This window comes from Echeneis naucrates, chromosome 19, assembly GCF_900963305.1.
Source record: "Echeneis naucrates chromosome 19, fEcheNa1.1, whole genome shotgun sequence".
In the NCBI taxonomy this organism is placed as follows: domain Eukaryota; kingdom Metazoa; phylum Chordata; class Actinopteri; order Carangiformes; family Echeneidae; genus Echeneis; species Echeneis naucrates.
Genome location: NC_042529.1, coordinates 10,604,890 through 10,627,726, shown reverse-complemented (window position 1 = coordinate 10,627,726; position 22,837 = coordinate 10,604,890). Strand labels below are relative to the sequence as shown.

General features: G+C 40.5%; 1 protein-coding gene across 2 annotated transcripts; it reads right to left on the bottom strand.

Annotated features, from left to right (window-relative positions):
• Nucleotides 1–685: 685 nt before the first annotated feature.
• On the bottom strand, nucleotides 686–17,269 carry ace (angiotensin I converting enzyme (peptidyl-dipeptidase A) 1). Of its 2 annotated transcripts, none has more exons than XM_029527612.1 (25): nucleotides 16,884–17,269; nucleotides 13,856–14,026; nucleotides 13,664–13,751; nucleotides 12,976–13,119; nucleotides 12,613–12,804; nucleotides 11,925–12,022; nucleotides 11,573–11,742; nucleotides 11,072–11,295; nucleotides 10,781–10,925; nucleotides 9,988–10,086; nucleotides 9,243–9,365; nucleotides 8,926–9,137; nucleotides 8,554–8,690; nucleotides 8,164–8,322; nucleotides 6,865–6,952; nucleotides 6,463–6,606; nucleotides 5,481–5,672; nucleotides 4,970–5,067; nucleotides 4,378–4,550; nucleotides 3,751–3,974; nucleotides 3,525–3,669; nucleotides 3,300–3,398; nucleotides 2,980–3,102; nucleotides 2,396–2,601; nucleotides 686–1,219 (listed from the first exon to the last, which is right to left on the bottom strand). In XM_029527612.1, the coding sequence occupies exons 1-25, from the start codon at nucleotides 17,103–17,105 to the stop codon at nucleotides 1,011–1,013; spliced, it is 3,885 nt and encodes a 1,294-aa protein (XP_029383472.1). In that variant the 5' UTR covers nucleotides 17,106–17,269; the 3' UTR covers nucleotides 686–1,010. The 2 variants fall into 2 exon arrangements, with proteins under 2 accessions (XP_029383472.1, XP_029383471.1); XM_029527611.1 differs by having other exon boundaries at nucleotides 2,405–2,601.
• Nucleotides 17,270–22,837: the final 5,568 nt, after the last annotated feature.

Here is a 22,837-nt window from a genome sequence, read left to right as displayed (position 1 = left end):
TTGTTGTTTTTGTGTAGAATCATCCAACATTTGGTGGTGATGATGATGATGATGGTGATCATTGGAGCACACTTGATTATTATTTATTACACTGCCTTGTGTTATTACAGAAAACAACCTGTTTTCGAAATATCACAGACAGGTAGTCACAACACTGGATTAAAGAATACGTGGTACTATATCCACGTCTGGAGACTTCAGCATAGATAGCTACATCATTCATTGTACATAATGATGTTGAATTGATTATTTTAATGAATGCATTTGTCATTGGCCATTGTTGTTTCGCTGACCCTAAGTTCTGTATTTTGTACTATAAGACAGTAAGTTGACGTCTGGATTGTTTCCACACCATTTTATGGCCAACCTGAAGCACTGAACATATGCAGGACACAGCAGTCACTGAGCAGTAATCAATGCTACCTGAGAGTTCACAGCTGCTCTTGTGACTGAGGCGGTTACAGAGGCTCCATTAAGTCTGTGAGTAAAGAGGGAAGGGCTGAACCTGATGCACAATCTCTGGTCTCTGTGGAAGTGTGTTTTTTTTTTTTGGATTATGTTTTGTTTTGTTAACTGTGCAGTTTAAATTTAATTAAATTGTTTTTAACAACCTTTGGACTTCAATTGCTACTGGAAGACATTCATTGTTTTATAATGCATTGTCTGAAAACAGGCAATAAATATCTCATGTCTTTATTGTAGAAATGCTAAAAGATTCAACAAAAACAAAATCAAATATTCAAAATGCTTACACATTTAATTACAATTAATGACTTTACATCAATCTCAAAAAAATCTCCCTAAACATTCAAATATTACAAATAAATTACAAAATAGTAATAGTTCTTTTGCATAGGCAAAAAAAAAAGACTCCAAGTGTATACAATAAATATACAAGACTAGATAGGGAGGCAGAACCAAAAAAATTTGATCAGACATACAGTACAGTACACAAATACACTGATGTTCACATTGAGGTTGGTACTGTGTTAGCTACAGGAAGTCAGGCATTACTTTAGCCCTTTTGACAGCTCGTCCCTCTGCTTGAGCTCCATTGTGGATAAAGACCTTTGAGATTTTCTTGACTTCCTGTACTTGTAGACAAATAGGATTGTGGTGACCAAGAGGACCAGGCCAATGACCAACAGGATCCACTGACCAGCTATGGCAGCTGCACTCTCCACATTCATACCCAGGAAGTCCACAGTTTTAACTTCACCTGTAGATGAACACAGAAGATACTCAATAAGAGATTTAAGCGACTGATTGGTTTTCACTCACAAACTCATTTTGTTTTACAATCTCTTTCAATCCTTTCCACAAATTTGCCCGTGGAAAAAAAAGGGTCAATCAAAATGGGGAAAAGAAAGAAAAAGCCACATTTCAGAAGATATGCTAAATGCTTTTCATATAATCAGCTACTGGAGAGTAAACATTTACAGCAAGTTTGATGGTTTGGCCAGCGGCAGACATCCCTTCATACATCTGCACATCATAAATGATGTCTGATCCTGCATGTTAATATGTGATATGACAGTGACACAAGTACCAGATACCAAGGTTTATAAATATTCAACCCCAAAGGACCAACAATAAAAAAAAAAAACCCAAACAAATGACCCCAAAAAACCTCCCAAAACCGTTCTCTAATATTTTCATTTGGCCTCTGAACCACCTGCCCCTTTTAATTGAATTTTTTTGTTTTCCAGTTTGTCCCCCCTTTTTTTCTCTAAAGCACCAGGCAGATAAAGGGCACACATGATGTGACTGCTTCATAATGTAAAGCAGAAACGAAATGAGCAGCAGACAAAAATGTGCAGTTGGAATCGAAACTTGATATTACTCTTCTTAACTCCAGGTGGCGCACACGAGCATTTCTATCTTCAGACTGCTACAGCTATGAGGCTCATTGCATAAAACTGTTGATGACACCCACAGAATAATCCTATAATGGTAATCTGTCTCAAAGGATGTGAGGTGATATTAATACCGCATCCTAAATAAATAAAATTTGTTTCTTATCAGTTTTTTTTCTGTAGTCTGTATTTCCTTTGATCTCTCCTTTGACAACAGCATTTTCTGCTTTTTCTCCCCCTGCAGCAGCTTGCCAGCTTTCTCTTCCACTCTCATCAGTCTAATCTGCATACATCCTTTCAGCAGGATCTCATCAGTAAACCAAGAGGAGCGTAAGATTGATTTCACTGTAGGACGCAGCAGAGGAGAGAAACAAAACAAATGCCGCTGTGAGAAGCAAATGTGGATATTCAGTCTGGGAAGGAGTTCAAAAACATTTGGCTTGAAGTTAGAAAAATTAATTTGAACACAAACACCCAGGAAATTGTTTTTGCCTACATATATGATGCTCTGTGTGTGGATGTGAATGTTTTGAATGCACTGGACGTACTTTCAGTCAATGATGAAGGTTTCCAGTTGTACTCAGGCCACCCGCGAACATCATTGTTCTTGTTGTTCTGTTCCTCCAGCCACTTAATGAGAGGTTCGAAGTAAAGCATAAGCGGCTGGGCGCTCATTTTGGGCTGGCCGGTGATCATGGCCATCGCCTCAGGCCAGGGCTTACTGAAGCCAAGCTTCATCACGTCACTGTGAGCAACAACACAGGTCAGGAAGGAGGTCAGGGATGTCAGGGATAAGTAGCACGGGTGTGTTCTTACAAACACAGCATGTTTTCACCCGCTGCCTGCTCTCACAGACACTGTAATCTTTCAGCTGTTAGTGTTACAATAATGGCTGGTCTTTGTTTAAAAAAATAAAAAAATAAATGTGTGTGTGTGTGTGTGTGTCTGTGTGTGTGTGTGTGTGTGCGTGTATAATTTCTGCAATATAAGTCCTCTTTTTTATGGTTAAGTAAGTTGACATTTGATCGTAGTGAGGTCACAAATGCACCATGAAACATAAGTTTTACATAAAAAAATGTTTTGTTGGAAGCAACATTAGTGTTAGGTAGGTGTGTGTACTAACCCCAGCAGTTTCCCAGCTTCTTTTGATTTGTAGATGTCGCAGGTATGGAGAGGCCCTTGATGATTAGATGCTTTGCATAGTGCTTGGTGGAACTGAAACTGGATGATGAAGCTGACAAAGTACCTGGTTGAATAAACAACAAAGACTTTGATGACTTTGCTTCCCAGAACAAAAAAGAAAAAAAGTAATTATGTGCTGATATGAGTGCACATAATGTTTCCCAGCCTCTTTATCTTATCTAGCCATAACTGATTAGAGTGTGTTGATGAAGTTAGCAGTTTATCTGTGCCTTGTTTGTTATACCAAAAAGCAAATGTTACCTGACATAGGGCACATTAGCAGGGATGTGAAACTTTGCACCAGGGTCGAAGTCTTCCTCAGTGCGGGTTACAGGTGGGCACAATCCCTGGTACTTCAATCTGCAATCCAAAGATGCCAGATTAATTTAATTTGGATTTCAGTGAATCATGTCCAGATGCATTCATCATTTACTCATTGATTTTCCTCTATCTAATAAATATTATATATTTTCATTGTAAAAGTACCTGAGGTTCCACCACTCTTTATTGTACTCAGTTGGTGGGATGCGTCCATCAAATACCTTCCATCTCCACTGGTCCATCAAGTACCCAAAAGGTAGGAAGGCGATCTTGTCGAGGGCCATGCTCATCAGGAAGTTGATATCACTTTCTGGAGGAAGAGACAGAAAACAATTAAACCAGGAGCTAAACACATGCCCATTACATTACAAAACATTTCAGGGTCACCCACCGTAGTTGCTCTCAACTTTGTCCAAGAGGCCGATGCTCTGCAGATGTTTGGGCGTGGACACAGAAAGGGCAAGTACATCGCCGATGGCCTCGTGAAATCCAGGGTTGGCTCCATCTCGGAAGGACACAGGCTGGTCTTTGTACTGCAGAAAGTACTGGACGTGGCCCATCTCGTGGTGCACCGTGATCAGGTCATCCATAGTCACAACCGTGCACTGCTTTATCCTGCAGATTCAAACAAGGCATGACAGTGACTTTCATACCCTCAATGCTGCTGACATGGAGGTAATGCATCTGCAGCTGCTTTCCTTCCACCAAACAAGAACTATGAATGTATCAGCCAAGTGGACAATTTCTAAACCACGAGTTACGCATAATTTGACAGAGTCTCTGTGATTGTTGCTAATATGTCATGTCTGTGCTCAGTTATGCTTCACTGTTATCTAAAAACATTTTATAAACATTTCACATACACAGTGTAATATTGTTAAATTACAAAAAGACAATCGGTCACTGATGATACTTCATCAGTCACTTAGTTGGCCTCTATTTCTTGTCACTCTCCACTTTTCCTATCAAATTAATGAATGCTTCTCTAAAAAATTATTGCATAAAACTGTGGATTAACCTGAAATCTTTTCTGTTGTAGAAGTCCCATGCTGAGGCGTGGCACACCACCTGGCGTCCGTCAAGGGGCTTCTCGATCATAGACTTGAGCCAGAACTCTTCTGGCATTGGCATTAAACCAAGAGAAGTGAAAAACCTGTCTGCTTCGTGGAACATGACAGAGGCATTCCATTTCTAAGTGGTAAAAAAAGAAACAGAACATCAGTGAGGATATGAGGGCAAATTTGTCGGACTGTGAGATATTTAAGACGTGAACAAGCAACGGCGACATCTACAAAACTGATAACTTCTTCTGGTGTGTGAACAAATTCTGTTGAAAAAGACAGAAGATGACATGCTTTCCCCCAAAAAATATACACTAATGTGTCTAAAACCACTACAGCTCATGCACGCATCAAGTTGTTACGGATGGCTGCTGCTTTACACTGCTTTTATTTAGTGCAATTCAAAAGCGTCTGTATTCATCATTGTCATTCTCTGTATTTACTTTTCTGTTAGTGTTTGTTTCTGTCTGTTTAGATTGTGTGTGTTTTTGTGTATTCATGTGTGCGGATGCGATCATATTGTGACAGCTGGCTCATGTATTCATTCACCTTTGCCACCATAGCTGGTGTTGCATCAACCTGTGTTGCGTGTGGATAGGGAATGGCCAAATCCATTATGCCCGACCACGTTTGTGCCCACATGTTACCTGCAACAACAGAAGACAGCATTCATTTTTCAGCCTAAGAAGTTATGGAGCAAGTCCTCCCCTGCTCTGCCAATGTTTAACCAAGAGGGATTTGTGTCAGTGAGTAAATCCAATCTCTAACGGTATGGAACTGTCACGCTTGACGCCTCTGAAAGCAAATTAAATCCTGTCTAAACCCAGATGCATCACAGCCAATGACAGAATATCAATGTGGTATGGTCCTGCATGAAACAGGACTTCTGGCTTTAGTCTTAAAGTCCTGTGGATTCCACAGTGAAATACTTCACATGCTGAAAACCTGGCATTACCTAAATAAACGTCCCACATACTGTACTCACACAAGTCACATTCATACAAATATAGTTTAATGAAATACAGCCCCAAAAGATGTAGTGCTTTCAAAATTTACTTACCCAGCAAATGGGCAGGAATGGGTCCTTTCAGGTTGATGAACTTGGAGCCATACTTGTTGTACAAAGCCCTGCGAACGTATGCATGTACGTTCTGGTAAAGTGGCTCCAGCTCCTTCCATAGACTCTCCAGATCTTCCTCAAAGGTAGGGGTTTCATACAGGGAGCGCCAGAAGGCCCCGTTGTCGGAGTGACCTGCAGAGTACCAGCGATAAACAGCCAGCACTGAGTATTGTTTTAAGATACATTTCAATCTTCATTATCTAAAATTAATTCTGTGATTGAGCAAATTAAAACTGTACAATTTGTAAATGTTGTTCAATATAGCTGGGTAGTTTCAGACAGAAAGCTCACAATCACAACCAATTTCAAAGAAGAGTTTGGCATGTAGTGGAATCTGCCCATTCAATGTGTTACCAAGAGTAACCAGCTTTATTCTGGATGAGCACAAAGAAAACTAGAGGAAACTTCTATCCTCGCTACACCCAAAGGTAACGACCAGCATGGTGTGTTACATGCTGGGTTGCTCCTAAAGCAGAAGTACTGATGATCGAATATAAGCAGGAATCATTGATGAGTGTAAAAAGGGTTAAAAACAGGTTCTGATTGGCAGAGGCCACACTAGCATGGTTCCTCACTTCCCTCTTTTTTTTTCATAGCTATGCTAAACAGCTGCTTGGAGTAGTTCCATGTTAACTGTGCAGACACGAAAGATTTTCTCATCCTACTCCCAAAAAGGACATTAAATATCATAGTTCCCCAAAATGTCCACTGAGTGACTAAAACGGTCTCATTCAGCCACTTGCTGATGTTGGCAGGTTATGACTGAAATAGTGGCTCGTTGGCTCATCAGTTTCACCTAACCAGCCAGATTATTTTTGCTTTCTGAGCCTGAGAAATGAGATTAGATCTAAATTGACCTTATTTTTAAAGTAAAAATGGTCAAAGGGGAGGTGGAGTAGAAACGATTGACTTAAGGTTGTACCGTTGAGTGTGGCAGCTTTGTTGGCCAGTTCAACGTATCTCTTGTAATCCTGACGAAGTACTTTTCCAGCAGCATCTCTCCATCCCTTCCAGGCAAAAAGCAATTCGTCATAATCCCTGGATTCTGCCATAATCTTCTGCAGATCTGAAACACAGGACATTCATTCATTACACCAATTTCCTAACGCTTTTCATCTTTTATTTTGTCCTGTGAAATACTCATTATTTAGTGTTGGCTGAATTTAACATCATTCATTACTTAATTACTTGATTCATAATACTTTGCCTTTTACTATTTTAGGTATTCAGCAATTACTGCACTATTTTCCTACATGTTGCATTTGCTTAATCACTTTATTCTCATAACTGCTTATATTAGGATACTCATGTTTCATAATCTTACCTGGATCCAGTGGGTGGCATGCCCCATTATCTCTGCAGACCTTAGCCACACTGTACTTGGTTTCCATGCTGGACAGAAGATTGTTGTACTGAAAAGTTGAAAGCATCCAGCATGCATTAAATCACACTCAACACCAACAGTATTTCTACAGCTTTCTACAGTCATTCAGCGTGAAGGTAAAAGCTCATGAGAGCCTTCAAAACCAAAATACTGACACTTCATATGTTGACAATGGCTAATTTTTGCATGACTACAAGTTTTTAAGTGCAGCAGCATTGAGTTGTTTGGCATCAGCTAAGCTGCTTTGTGTTAATATTACACAAGTTACGGAGCTCTGTATCTGAGCTGTCTTTATTCTAACACTACAGCAGCTGCTGAGGTGCCGGAAAAGTATTCTTTTGTGCCTCCAGCGTATTAGACACTCATTTAAATAAGGCATTTGCACTGTATTACATCATCTGGTGTATAATTTCAAAAGGATTTTTTTAGAGAAGAAAAATCCATAATAGCATTATTTGGCTATAGACTAATGTCAGATAGTTTAACTGGCTTCTCTTCACTTCTTCACATCCTTGCCTTTAAAATGTTCATCTATTCATTCATCTTCCGTCGCTCATCTATTTCCAGGTGGCGGAGGATGCTGGCGCTAATCACAGCTCCTTCAAATGTTCCCCCAATAAATAAAAATTAGACAGTGTAATGTATTTACACTAATAATTTGTACTGCTAAAGAATAACAGTTGGAAGACACAGCCAGTCATGAAAGACTCCACCTTTACAGCTCATATTTTAATAATGTGGCAGAAAGGTTTGGAAAGAAATTCAATAACTTCACAACAGCTGGGGCAGCTCACATTGCTTCTGTGGGTTTGTGTCTGTATAAAACAGCAATCTAAAGTCTGCTAGGTTCTTTCATCGGTGATCAGTCTGCTTTCTTTTCATTTGGGTGGCAAGTGGAGATTTTTTGATGGAAAATGCATCACACTGTTATGATTAAAATGCTCAGGGGACCTACTTTCTGTATATACGGCAGAAACTTAATATAAACAACTAGATAAACCAGCACATATGTCCAGCATCATATGTTTTGACATTTTTGCTTGTTGCCTGATGGTATTAGCTGGCTAGACTTTATAAATATCTATCAGTGGGAGCAAAGGAAATTACTGAAATATGTTTTCTCTGTCTCAAAAGAACAACTGAAGAATTCTATCTGTGATGCAACACAATCAATTTCTGGCCCCTAAGTTCCATCTTGAAAAAGATTTGGAAAACTAGAGCATGTCCTCTATATCTCACCTCTTCCAGCTCTTCTATGGGAAGTGCAGCCCGCTCGATGTCGCTGAGTTTTTTGATGATGCGTTTGACCAAGGGGTCCTGGAAGTCAGTGGTGTCATAGAGACGGGCCTTCTTTCCATAGTCCAAGGTGTGAGCCGACACCTCCAGGTTTTTCTGAAGCTAGAAAGGAAAAATAAAAATTGTATTACTTTTCTATTCCTACATTTGGTGTCAATGGATCGGTACATCCATTGACAATGGATTGACACATTCTTGACTTAGTTATCATTTCTTTAATTTTATGATGTGGTTAGGGTTAGGGTTAGGTCCCTCATATTTGAATGATAGCAGATGATGCTTGAACAATGTTAAGGTGATCTCAGTTGGGTTTTGTCAGTCGGACGGTCTCACCATTGCCTGGTTATTGACTTCATTGATGTCAGTGTTGTAATTCCAGGAGGCCTCAGTGTAGGCGTTCCACACCACCTCTGCTGTCCTGTTGTACTCGTCTAGCAACGTCTTTGCACTAAGCTCATCTGTATTCTTGTCTGTGTAAACCAAAAGGGAGACTCACATAATCTAATCATAATTTTTTTGAAGCTTGATTAGAATGTTTTTTTGTCCTCAGACATTAGGGAGTCTTGTGTTTGTTTAAATACAGAGAAAATCTTGGAAAAGGCATCTTAAAGGAAAAATTCTTGCCAGTTTTGGGTTTCCTCTGTTATTGTATTGAATTTTGTTACTCTGTTGTGTGTTTGCTGTGCCACAACTCTCTTCTCTTACCGATATCTCCAGGGTAGCCTTCGGGGATGGGTGGGACCCAGTTGAAGTCAGGCCAACCTAAGGTCTCATTTTTCATTTTATTTTTATTTTCCAGCCACTTAATAATTGGGTCAAAGTATTTCATCAGTGAGCTCGCGTTCATCTTGTCAATGCCAATGGCGTCCTGGAGCACAACAGGCCAAGGTTTGGAAGAGCCGGCCTGAAGAATTTTCCTGGAGATGGTAAAAGGAAATTTTGTTTGACTTACACCACTTCTAACATACCTACTTTATATAAACTGTTACTCTGTACAAAGGCGGCCCAGTTAGATTACATACTTCAAAATGGCCCCTGCCTCTTTGGAGTTGTAGATGTCACAAGTGTGCAGGGGTCCAGTGTGGTTAGCTGCTTCACATAGTTTCTCGTGTAACTGAAACTGCAGGATGAAGCTGACAAAATACCTAGAAGGAGTAATTAGAAGTAATTAATCTGTTTACTATATTACAAGATTTATCTGCAATAAATGTAATTAAAATTACAGAAAAAAAAAATATTGTGATTAGGCGGGTGATGAGAAGTCACACAGAAAGTGTTTAAGCAGGGCACATGATGAAAAACATCTGATTAAAGGTTGTACCAGCTGAGCGGATACAATTTGTATCCTCTTCCTTTTGGGTAAAGACTATTAAAATACATGTGTATTATTTCCAATAAAACTGTTTCCTCCCCCACATTGTTCAATGCTTTTCTTAAGCCCCCTCCCCTGCTCCCCTAACAAGCTTCCTGCTATTGTGGGGTCACTGTTATTTCAAACCACACTCAAATTCCATACCAGGATGTCTGAATTACAGCACAGACAACATTCACTCAAATACTATAATACTATACTCAAATGCATATTTTACATGCATGCTCATAATGACTGTGCACTAAAAAGCCGCAGGCTCCCTTCAGTTGAGAATAAGACATTAGTCAGACAACAACACAAAGACGCAAATGCAAACCACATAAACATCAACAGCCACAGCTGATTATCTTTTATCCATTCAATTAAACAATGGCACGGGTGAAACAGAAGTGTACCTGATGTATGGCGTGTTTCCAGGGATGTGGTATTTTGCCCCAGGATCAAAGTGATCCTCTGTACGTCTGGTGGGCGGGCAGATGCCTTGATATTTTGTCCTTAAAAGAAAGACAGAAGGAAACACAGATTGAGAAAACAATGGCGTGTGGTTGCAAAACACATAGTAGTGGAAAGTTTCTCATTGCCATTTAATTTTATTTGTTTAAGTTGTTAAGTGTCAGCTGGGTATGTGTGCTCTTTTCTTACCTCTCACAATTCACTTCGCACAAACACATGCACACACTCACACTGCTGTTTTCTACTGTCAGCAGATAAGCTGTTGATGCTGGGGCTCACTAACTCTCACAAAGCTGTAAAATATTCACTGACAGCCAAGCTTTAAAGTGAGGTTTACATCATTGCTTATCTAGCCAACCTGTAGCATAGCTCTTTTGAAATACTCTGCTCGCACCATCAGCAGCTGTATTCAGCAAAGCAAAAAAACTTTTCAAAATTAAACCACTTGTATAATGCCCACTTTGCACCAAACAGCAGGAGGCAGTCAGCAACCAGCTGATGAACACAGTGGAGAAGTTTGACTAAAGCATTAGATAGTCCTCTCTAACCCTAACCCTGCAGCCATCAGAATCATAAGGTGGACATAAACACAGCTCCAACTGAAAGATATTGTTGTTTCAAAGCTGCTGAATGTGTAGCTTCAGCTTTCCAGGAAGGAGAATGATATTGATCTCATCTGACACCCAGTGAGCAAATGATTGGGCACGTTTCCAGAGGCAATGTGAAACAGCCCACCTGAGGTACCACCAGTCAGCGTTGTAACGGCTTGGAGGTGTGCGTCCACTGAACACGTCCCATCTCCACTGGTCGATGAGGTAGCCAAAAGGAAGGAAGGCAATCTTCTCCAGTGCCATCTTGAGGAGGTAGTTGATATCAGTTTCTGGAGGAAAAAGGGTTGCTATTGTCATTGTGTATTGATAAGATCTGTCTTGTTTAATAATTGTTGATGAATACTGACTCAGGTTTGCAAGAGGTTCAGCAGCTTGGATTTTATTATTTTATCTATGCCCGTCTGATCTACTCTACCTTCATCATTAGTCAAAGTCTCCAGCAGTTTAATGGCATGTAGATGTTTGGGTGTGGAGACAGACAGAGACAAAACATCTCCAATAGCCTCATGAAAACCGGGGTTGGCTCCACGACGGAAGCCCACAGGCTGATCTTTGTACTGCAGGTAATACTGGACATGCCCCATCTCATGGTGTACAGTGAACAGCTGCTCCATCGTCACTGTGGTGCACTGCTTGATCCTGTAGAGGATGAAAAATTCATTATACAAATAGATGTATGATGGGGTTTTAAACATAATGTGGCATTTGAGTTCTGCAATGATAAAGATTTACTTCAGGAATCTTTATATTCACTTCTAGTAAAACTGTTAGGGTTAGGGTATAAATAAAGTATGAAAGTAAAAACATTAAGAGGTCATTGTGATCAATGTAGCATAATCACAATATATCTGTTTTCAGCTTGTCCTTTCCATGAACTCTTTAAGTTGGAGGTTGCAGCAGTGATAATTGGTTTTACCTGAAGTCTTTGCGGTTGTAAAAGTCCCAGGCAGAAGCATGACACACCACCTCTCGGTCATCAGGCTTCACCAGCATAGATTTATTCCAGAACTCCTCTGGCATCGGCAACAAATCCAGAGAGGTGAAAAAGTTCTCAGCCGTCTCAAACATCTTTATGGCATCGTAGCTCTGTGAGAAGAAAAGCCATACTTGATGTCAAAACAAAAGAAAAATCACCTGAAAACAAAGGAAGAGTTATATTCATGACGTTTCTGATCTCAGGTGGCATTTCTTTCTTGGTGAGGTCACCATTTTCAAAAATCAATTTCCCCCCTATACACTATCCCAAAAGATGTTTTTATAACACTGACTTGGTTCTTCATTTGTTCAGTCACATCAATGTCGGGTTTGTTGGGAAAAGGGATCATCATATCGTAAATGTTGTTCCATGTCTGGGCCCACATATTTCCTGAGGATAAGGAAGAAAATGCACTTTTGTTATGACTCCACATGTCAAGAACAATGGCAAATGCCTACTTACAGCATGTTCATTCAGAGGACTACGGTAATGAGATAAGCATGCAAAGCTACATGCCAGGGTGTGACTGCATGTTCTGTTATCCCTGCTGTGCTGGACGTTTTTATTGAATAATGGCCCTCCTGGGCTGGAGAGGAGGACTGAATCCTCTGTTTAACTAATGTTGCTAAGATTAATAAGATTTAATTTGGACGCTCCTTTTGAAAAAATTTTCCACTGGATCAATTTCTAAGTTGGTAAAATATCCACATTTGTAGAGACACCTGCAGTGTCACAATGTAAGACTGAGCTCTTTAATGAAAACGAACCTGTTGACCGAAGTTAATGAAACAAGACTAAACTGCAATGTTTGTGGCAGAATACAAAAAGGAGTCTGCTGGAATAGTGAGGTGAAGGCCCTTAAAAACCATCCTGGAGATGCGATACTAACCCCTACCCAACAGTTTGTATGCAGCCTCCCATTTAATGCATCACTCTGGTAAGCAGGTAGTGGAGTGGAAGCAACATGAAGTATGTTTTACCGAGCAGGTGGGCAGGAATAGGTCCTTTCAGGTTGATGTACTTGGGACCATACTGGTTGTACAGCTGGCGGCGAACGAAGGCATGCAGCTGCTTGTAGAGGGGCGCCACGGTCCTGTAGAGGTCCTCCAAATCCTGCTCAAAGGTCGCCGTCTCATACCAAGACCGCCAGTCAGCTCCAGTGTCCGCGAACCCTAAACAGGACATATGCTTCTTTTCTATTTCATGATCTTTTCCTTGTGTTGTGTGAATTTTACTCCTGTGCTCCGCTCATCCCTACTAACCCAGGCATAAGTAAATGATCGCATTATCTGACATTGGCAAAGTTCTGCTCTCAATGATAGAAGTCTGGGGGAAGTTCTCACCATCAGCTTGAGATGCTTTGTTGCTTAGTGGCACAAATTCTTCATAATATTGCCTTATAGGTACACCTGACTCGTTGTGCCAGCCCTCCCAGGCGTACAGCAGTTTCTTGTAACTCCTGGATTCGGCCATGATTTCAGTAAGGTCTGCAAAATGGACAAAAGAAAAATGAAGAAAATCGCCCTCAGCCTTAAGCAGAAGGAAACATCAGGGTTATGGTTAGGCTGTGTGAGTTTACTTAATATGACTCCGTTCAATTTAAATGAATCGTCACTATGAATGCCTCCCTGACAAAGGGAGCTGCATTATGTGTAAAAAAAAAATCTTTGTATAGTTTTTTTTGCTCTGTGTGTGGATTGTTAAAGTATTTCTAACAGTTATTGGTGGCAGTTGTTGCTGACAAGCGCACAGTCTTTGCTCATTATACATGCCTGTAGTGATGAAAGCTACAGATGTTATTTCCGGAGATTTTTACACAACACTCATTGGTAACACTTCCTTTAGATACCTCTCAGGAATCACTTTGCCCATCCTGTTACCATGCCAAGACCCGATAAGATCTTAAACACGTATAAATGTTTTTGTTCTGAGACTTCCCCTCCAAAGTGTTGTTTGGATCATATTCCTTAACGTTCATCTGCATTGTATAATGCATGCATTGGGACCCTAAATTATTTTATGTTTACTCACCGGGCTCAAGGCTCCAGCTTATGTTTGGCTGTGGAGACACCTTTGCTTTGGAGTAAATCCCGTCCATGGTGCTGAGAATGGTGTTGTACTACAGACAACACCAAGATAATTGAAGTCATATTTTGAGGCTCAAAACCGACATGGAGACTTTCATGGAAATTTCCATTAAACACTATGAAACGAAAAACAAACCCTCTCTCTCTCTTTCTGAGGCAGGTTGGCAGGTCCCAGTGTCATGATCTTTTCCATCAGTTTTGTGTCTTTGGGATCAGGAAGAGAGTCTAGAAGGTCATGGGTGAAGACCTGCTTGGCCTTTGACCCCCAGGCTTCAGAGAATGCTTGCTCATCAAGGGATGCCTTTACCTAAACGTAAGTGGAGGAGGAAGTGAATGACAATGATATAGCAGATCCCTCCATTTTTGCCATATGAGTAAAAAAGAAAAGAGATCAAATTTAAAGGCCTGTTTTGGGCCTCTTTAGTCCACACTGAAGCAATTAGTCATGTTTCCAGTATCAGTGTGGATGAAATAAGAGCAGCTTTATGAAGTTCTGCTCATGTTTCCTTGTTTCTTTAATCAGCTGTCATGAAAGAGGACATGACCGCTCAGGGCGTCCAGAGGATGCTTCCTGAACCAGTTATTTGGCTTTTCCTGCAGTGAGTTATGACATGCACACATTTATAGTCTCCAGAAGCTGAGTCATACAGCCTGCTGATTGTCTGACTTGACACCAACATGATCCTCTGATATTTTAACGTCATCAGTTACGACATTTCAGTTTGTCCATTCATGCAGCTTTCTTTTCTTAACAATGAGCAATATACCAGCCTTATTTTTAGAATTTCACTCTCATACCATTGTCATGAGTCCTCTTGATACAGCCTTCTTCCAGCTGTATCAACACATGTTCCATCTGTAATCGATAAAGTCTCTCTCTCTATATTGGGGCCAAAGACAGAGCAACAAAATAACCCTAGCTTAAGGATCATGTTTTCACAAAATGCCTTTGTCACCCACAATGACATCCTCCCATATGACCTTACTGCATCTCTAGAGATTTTCTTTATGGCCCTGGAAGGCCATGGACATCCACCTTTTCAGTAGCCTATATATGACACTGAGTGCAGTATGGGTGGAGGTCAGGCTGTTATTGAGCGCTGCATGGATAGTAGCTCAGCACTGTTTTTTCCTATTCAACATGATGAACTGCTGTTATATTGTCACAGCACTGTGTCCCCTACACTGCACCATTTCATTCTTCACGAGATGAAAAAAATGTTGCTGTATTGTATTGCTCACTATAAGTGCTCACTATATGTTGCTTTGGAAAAAAAAAAAAAAAAATAATAATAATATATATATATATATATATATATATATATAAAATATCTCTCCACACCCAAATATTGATGCAACTGGAGCAATGAGTCTGTGTCAATACACATCCTGATAAAAGTGAAACAACAGTAGCTTCATTCCACTGATGTTTTCACTGAAACCTTTCTTGTCATTCTTTCCCCCAGCCTTCACTGCCATAAAAGGCTGCAGGAGGAAAAACTGGTGACAAGGATCAGAAGCATTAACTCTGACCTCTTTGCACTTCCTCTCAATCTGTCTTCTTCGTAATTGTTTTTTTCCAACACCCATCCCTTTAGATAATCATGTTGTCAGCAAATGACAAAGATACAGCTAAAACACCTTTTAGCTGAATTTCACATAACGTGTGCATATCTGAGCTTTATTCCTGTTTACTTTCTACCAATGAGAAAAAAAACCCCACTTTGTATATACTTCAAATTGAAAAGCCTTCTCTTGAGCTCACCACACCAGGTAGTTTTCATACCTAAATTTGGATAACAAAGATAAGCAGCCATATGCAGTAAAAAAAGAAAGAAGACTTAGCGTTAGGTCTGGTTGCAACGCTCGGAGGCAGCAGGTATTTTATTCAGAAGTTTTGAAGACAACATTGTCTGATATCCACACTTTTTACTCAGCCTGTGAACTGATCCTCATTCTGTTTGATCCTCTACACTCTCGTGTCTGAGGGTGCAAGAGGTACAGTGTGTGTGTGCGTTATAATGTATTCCTCCCCTGCTCAACATCACTACCAGATCACAATTAATAAAAAATGTCATTGGAGTGCCAACATTAACATCTTTCTGACAGGCTGAATGCCACCCCCCCCCCCCCCCCCACTGGGTGCCAGATGAGATGGAGTTCAGTGCTCTTATTCACTTTGATCCCATCTTTGAACTTCTGGGAAAAAAAGAAACTTGTGCTCATACAGAGCTACTACAACCCCATTCCTCTTTCAGCTCACCTCCTGGGCACATTCTGCAGCCCGACCCTGTTGACATTGGTGTGGTTACACCTGTTGTATGTGGATCAGTACCCAGTTTCCAAAGTCTGCATACTGTAGTGAAATCCTGCTGTGACAGCTGTTCAAGCAGACGGAGGAAAGAAAAACCCCCTGCTCTACACTGAATGTGTCCGTTGGACAATTTCTTTTCTGATGACTGAGCAAGCTTGTGCTGTTCACACGTGTATGATTGTGATTGCTTTGCCTGAAGGGGAGTAAACTGCTTTTCACACCTTTATGGCTTCACTGCTTCCTACAACCACCTGCCTGGCTCTGCTTTTCTATGGCTTTACTGCCTGCATCCACTCTCCCTCATCCTCAGTGTCTTTGTAAATGTCCCTCAACTTTATGGAGGCATGCTTTTAATTGACGCTTCATTTTGAACCTCCTGAAAAACAAAGTCTTTTAGAGTGTAATTATTGCAACACTGAACCATAAAGATGATTAGTGTATGTGTGTAAACATGTAATCTATCTTAGGTGAGTCCATCTGGAGAAATTATAATTAAAGTAGAAAATGTCAGAAGAAAGACAGTTAAACAAGCATAGTAGCACATAAGAGCCCTAGAAATGTATTCAAAATTTGAGGACGTTCATGCCACAGGCAGTCAGATCTGGTTTGTATTTGCACGGCCAGTTGGCTGTGCTGCAAGAAAGCTGAGCATGTAATCCTGGAGGAAGATGAATAGGGGTGATCTCCAAATGAAGCAGGGCTGAGGTCCAGAAAACCCCTTTACCATGCAAGCATTTGTGGTCAAGAGGTGTCAGTACTGGCAAGAGCATCTAAATGGGCCCAAAATCATAGCAGAATGAGAGAAAGCTCGGTCAACACATCGCACTCTCACTTCAAGGAATTGTCCTACCTGGAGGTCAGAGTTGTGCTTTGTCAAGTTGGTGTTGTAGGTCCAGCTGGCAGAGACACTATGGAAAAGCACCTGCTCTGCAGTGTCGTTGTAGTCCCAGAGGAACTTTAGAGCATCAGCCGTGGTATTTTCATAGTTCCCGGGAAGCCAGTGTGTTGGCAGAGCTACAGAGAGTCCCAGGACTGGTAGCAGCACTAACACAGAGCACAGAAACCTGTCCATGGTGTCTAAGACTAGGTCCCAAAAAAGGAGTGGAAGAGAAAAACTGAATGTTGTGGGGTTAGAAGAAAGCCAGAAAGAGAAAGTCACTCTTTCTCCTGTAAAATGAGAGTGCACCTTTCCCCTGGAGCCGTTGCCTCCTCTTCAGTGCTCCCTCTTCAGCCTCCCAGCTTGGCTGCTGGTGAAATGTAGAGAAGCCACAGCGAGCTTCTTTTTAAGTGCCAATTTAACCCAGCCCACACTTCTCTGCAGCCTTCCCTCTTACTACTTCACAGAACTGGACATATTCCCCCCTTTGCTCCTTTACCCATTCCCCCTATCTTGTCTCCCTCTGTTTTGCAGCCAGCCAGGATTAAAATAGCTGACAGTATCTTTGATTAGATTGAAATTCCCATAACTGTTGATATGAGAGATAAGACTTGACACAACAGATCAACCTTGTCTGTGTGCCTATTAGCCTGATTCAGTCTGGGGAGGGACTCCACATACTTTGCTCTCAGTTCCCTCCTTCAGCTTGGAGGCAACAGAGGGAGGTGGAGTTATAAAGACAGGGGGAATAAAAGAGAAGGGAGGGGGAAATAAAACGGAGTTGGTGGCACGAATAAAGACTGTGGTGTGAAAAGCTGAAAGGGATTAGGTGAAAAAATGAGACGGAAACACAAAAATTTGAAAAGGGTTGACCTTTTGTGCAGAATTTGAGTTTTATATGTCACAGCTTTCTCTCCAGGATCAGAGGGGAGCTACTACATTACCAATTATTAGAAAAAAGACACCACATATTTCTGCAAGAACTCCAGAGAAATTATTTCAAAAGGCATGTCACTCGCTGTTCACACAGCTGAGCCAAAGTTTTCACATTGCCAAAAAGGGGTAGATGATGGATGGATAGATTATCATCTCTGTCACACACCGTAAGTTGATCCATTGTTAATAGGAAATATTAAGTGTGGGAGTATTTCTTTGGTGAAAAGTTGTCACTTATGCAGACACTGAGTCTGAGGTTTACTCTGAGGTTACTTTCAACTTCCTTTCGCATTTACCCGCCTAAATTCTGCAGAGCTGCAAAGCTGTTTGCAACTATGTGGCCTGGTTCAATGCACCATTTCATTCATTTCAATAAATACTACGTCCACTCAGAGAGTTTGAGTCCATTCCCAGATGTCTCTGGCTGAGCACAAACAAAATGGTGCTGTTCAAAACTTCATTGGCTCCCTGTCACTTTTACATTGAAATCCCTTTAATGTTTTATGATACCATGATGACACGTGGACAAAATCCTTCCACTGCTTCTGTTGCTGCCATCCAGATAATCATTCATCCAACTTTGGACTGAGTTTGGTTTGCTGAGTTGGTCCAGCAATTTGGCCAGAAACCAAATTGCTGGACTTCCACTTTGAACAAGAATTAATATGTAAACCGCCACTAGAGAATGTGTCTGGTTTCTTCCCTCTTGGCATTTTTTGCGATCTTTTCAAATGAAACAATTTTTTTGTTGAGCACAACAAAGCCTTCATAAATATCCAGACGTTACCACACTGTCTATTTGAGTCTTATGATAAAAGATGCAAGTATATTTTATGTTACAGGTCCGGTCATACCTCCATCTATCAACTCTGGACAGGCCAACAGTCACTTGTGCGGTTGACACATAGAGACACAAAGAGACAAACAACCATCCAAGCTCAGGCTGAATTTAGAGTCACCAATTAACCTAAACCTGCTTGTATTTGGACTGTGGGGGTAAGCTGGGCTATCTAAATTGAACCAGGGAGACCTTGAAAACTCCACACAAAGAAAGAACCTTTGGTGTTTACCACCAAATTTTATTGCAGTGTTATAGACCAAAATGTTCCTAGCCACAATTATAAACGCAAGGAACAAGGGCAACGACACACACATGACGAAATGTATAAATATTATATATAGAGAGAAAGAAAATACACCACCGTGTATATGAATATATGAACATATATTGCTCTTTGGCCTTCACAGTTATGAAAACATGACTCATGACACAATCTTTAACACATTAAACCTAAGCCCCCTCAGACCAACTGAGTTCAGATGAGATCTTTGCAGCATTATTGACAGCACCAGGGAGTGTGTCTATGACTTTGTTCGTAATGAATCTGAATGTGGTCATAAAACATGATAATGACTAAAGAAGGAATCATTATTGCACAAGGAGGGGATCATAAATTTTAATGGCTTCTGAGCGAACAAACTGTGTTCTTACAATTTGGGTACTTTTCAGAAAGATTTTATTTTATTGTTGTGGATTGATCTCATTACTTTAACACTCAAGCGGCAATAAAATATCAAATTCGGCAGTTGGTTGCTTGAAAGTTCATATTCATTAATTACAGCCCATTCCCAGGTTCACGTCAATCTTCAGCTATGGCACCTTGATTTAAAGTGGGCCGTTCTGAGCCAAAGTGCCTTCATAGGACTTCACTGAATTAATTATTGTTTTATAATGTCCATTAGATCCTTGTTGCAAAGCTTGGTTGTAAAATGCAATCCACTCTGGATGACTTCAAAATCTCTCTGCTGATAAGAATCCACCAGCACAAGATAAAGCCTTCGTTTTAATGATGCTGACATTTTACTTTTGAGGTTACTGAACTCTAGATAACTTGATCAGATTTACACAAGATTGTGCTGGAACATCTCATGACTCACTTCAACAAACTGCTAAAATCAGCAGCAAATGAGTAAATATACTAAATAGTCTCTGTAAAAACCACAAAAAATTATCTCAGATTTGACATTTAATCTGTTCAGTTGCGTGCATATTGTCATGTCAAGGCAGAAGCAGTTATAATCACCTCACGGTGAGGGCCACGGTGCATTCAGATTTGAATTAGCTAATTAAACTCACAGCACACTGTCCTGCAGACGGCCTCTGTGCTGAGCTCTGCCCCACTTGGGCCAGAGAAATGGTCTTATATGTCTATCTGGCCATGTATCATCTATGAAAAGAGAAATAACAGGTGTTGCTGCAGACACACTCGCTGGAAAACACGAGGCACATGTCAAACATGTGAACGACCTGGACTGGCCTGGCTCATTTATAGACACAGAATATCCTAATTGGGCTGAGATTGTGATAAAGGGATCAGGCAGAGAGGAGTGTTTCTGACTTTTAATACAGTTGTGAGTGATGATACCAAGTCATGACAGGATGAAGACAGAAAACTGACCATAGAATATCATATAAAGTGTGGAGGGAAAAAAGTTACATAGCTTAGAATGAAATAATAAATAAGATAACAAAGTCTGTGTTTTGCTAAAGGTTTGAGGGAAGGGCAGCAGCTGCCTTAAGGCTAAATGTGATTGAGTCTGTGGTTCTGTATACCCAGACAATGAAACTGAGTGTTAAGTGCTGTCTGTGTGTGTGTGTGTGTGTGTGCGCATCCTGTACAATAAAGTTTTCCTGCAGTCTCTGGCACAATAATTGAATTTGGCTTTTCCTTTAATGGAAGTCTGTGAAGTGTGCAGAGACTGTGATAGCCCAGAACATCCAATCTTCACAAAGAGGCATATGTTGCACACCATTGGGCGTGGATGCTGCGGTGTGTGTGTGCGGTGTTGTGTTTTTGTGTTTGTGGGTGCAATACGGTGTCAGATGTGCTGCTAGAATGTGTATTTTCTTCACCCATTGGACTGAACACCTGAAACTCTGTGCATACAACTATGATTGTCCTAATTGAATTGACTTTCATCCTAGAAAAAATGTAATAATGTGAGTGCTAAAAGAGTTATACTTCTTTATTTAGACATTAAGAAATAATTATTAGGGAGATAATTGATTTAAATGAAGTCTAGACAGACTGAACGAATCAGGGGATTTTATTAAAATACCAACAAGCAATAAGGCACAGAAGTCTTAAGAGGGTGAAACCAGCCAGGTCCACTGCTGATTTGAGGTAGCTGGTAAGCTTTTATTTAACTTTACACACATCCTGATTGTTTCAGTGGGCACACTGTTGGCTGAATCAATGGGCCAACCTTCAAGTGTGGGAACTCCCCATTTTGTTTCTGTCCTATTTAGAAGTTGCTATGTTTGATGATGAATGAGGAGAACTTTTATTGCTTAATTTGGTTTACACAAGAGAACACGCCAAAACATAGTAACAATCTTAAGCAAATAAAAAGCATCCCAGAGGGCATCACTGTGATCCATACAGTATAAGTGCCAGGTGCAAGACTAGTGTGCTAAGTTAAAAAAAACAAAAAATCTGTTCCGTATTTGGCTTACACAGTTTTCCTCTTTGTTGATTGTCATAGTTTGTTACAGTAAAAACCTCTTTTAAAAAATCACAGTGAAGGTCTACTTGACATCAATTCACTCAGCTGCTTTGCCTCAACTGGGCTACAGTCATTCCGAAGAAAAGAAAAATATTATTAATCCAAACAGATTGAGCCTGTCTTCACTTTAACTTATTTTACATAAGACTGGTGTGTATGTTCATGTCTTCCCTACCTTGATAAACACCCCTGTCTGATTAAGAAGAGATATTTAGAAATATCTTAATAAGTCTGTGAAATCTCAGACATCTCAGCTATCAAATTATTTCTGCTTGTGTGTGCTTTTTCTACAATGAGAAGAACTGGGCTGGTTTGATATTGATTTGATGTGGAAGGGGACAATTTCTTCAACTCACTATGAAGGCAAAGTCACATGTCTGGAAGGAAATGCCAGGGTTCATACTTGGATAGTTCTGCTGTGTAAACAAGACCATAAAACAGCAGCGTGCTGTCCTGTATGTTGGATTTGGGTTTCAGTACAGCTAAGCTGCAGCATGAGGAGAGAGCAGTGATCAAATATGGCAGAGATACAAAAACATCTTTTAGTTGTAACTGAAGCTTTCTCACCAAAGCGGCCCCTCCAATATTTAAATTACACAGGATGAAAAGCAAACAACCAAGTAATCAGCGTGAGTGTACAGTGATGATTGTTTGACTAACTGAAGGTTGCTAAATTTTGGTTACACATTTGAGCCTTATGAGAAGGATGACATCATGTCTGTGGTCAATGAGCAAGGAGGAAGACAAGTATGAAGCCCTTCCTTTTCTCAGCTGCAGTAGCCATCTCTACAGGATGTTTTCAGGCTATGTTGGGAGTGGGGTGTGTTGGCTCTGTGTGAGCATACATTACCAGCTGCGTTCAGTCATGGAGAATTACTAAAGCAGAGAGCTGAATCACATCTTTCAGTTATCTCCAGAGACTAGAAGTTTTCATGCTGTATAGTAGAAGCCACCAGATGCAGACTTTATATACTTACATGAGGAGAAATAAATCAGAATGCAATGATCCATCTGTTGCTTCATTACAGCGGCAGCAATAAATCAATAACGATATAAAAGCAATCACTTTTATCATATTGTTAATGGAAAATCTTAATGTGTCACCTGTTCAATTTCTCCATGTGTGCAGTGCAGCTATTAATATATGAACAAAATGTGGCCTGAGTTGCTGCTGAACATGGGGAAAATGTTCCATAAAGTTATCTCTCCTTTATCAGTAGGACAAGGATTCTGCTGATTTTGCAATCCAAGCTGTAATAAACGGATCATCCTGTGGCAGAAATCTACTGGAATAGTCAGCCATATCCCAGCGGACAAAAGGTTTGGGTGAATTTTAAAGGATAAATGAACTCATATCAGATTATTAAAAGAACTTTCTTTAGTGATCATTAATTCAGATAAGTGGATAATATCCATGGGATTGG

Coding starts and splice junctions, on each gene's coding strand:
- ace (XM_029527612.1), bottom strand. CDS start 17,105: ATGGACAGGTTTCTGTGCTCTGTGTTAGTGCTGCTACCAGTCCTGGGA. Junction 8,691..8,925: donor AGGCTACCCTGGAGATATCG/GTAAGAGAAGAG, acceptor TGGTTTACACAG/ACAAGAATACAGATGAGCTT. Junction 1,220..2,395: donor ATTGACTGAAAGTACGTCCA/GTGCATTCAAAA, acceptor GTTCATCTACAG/GTGAAGTTAAAACTGTGGAC.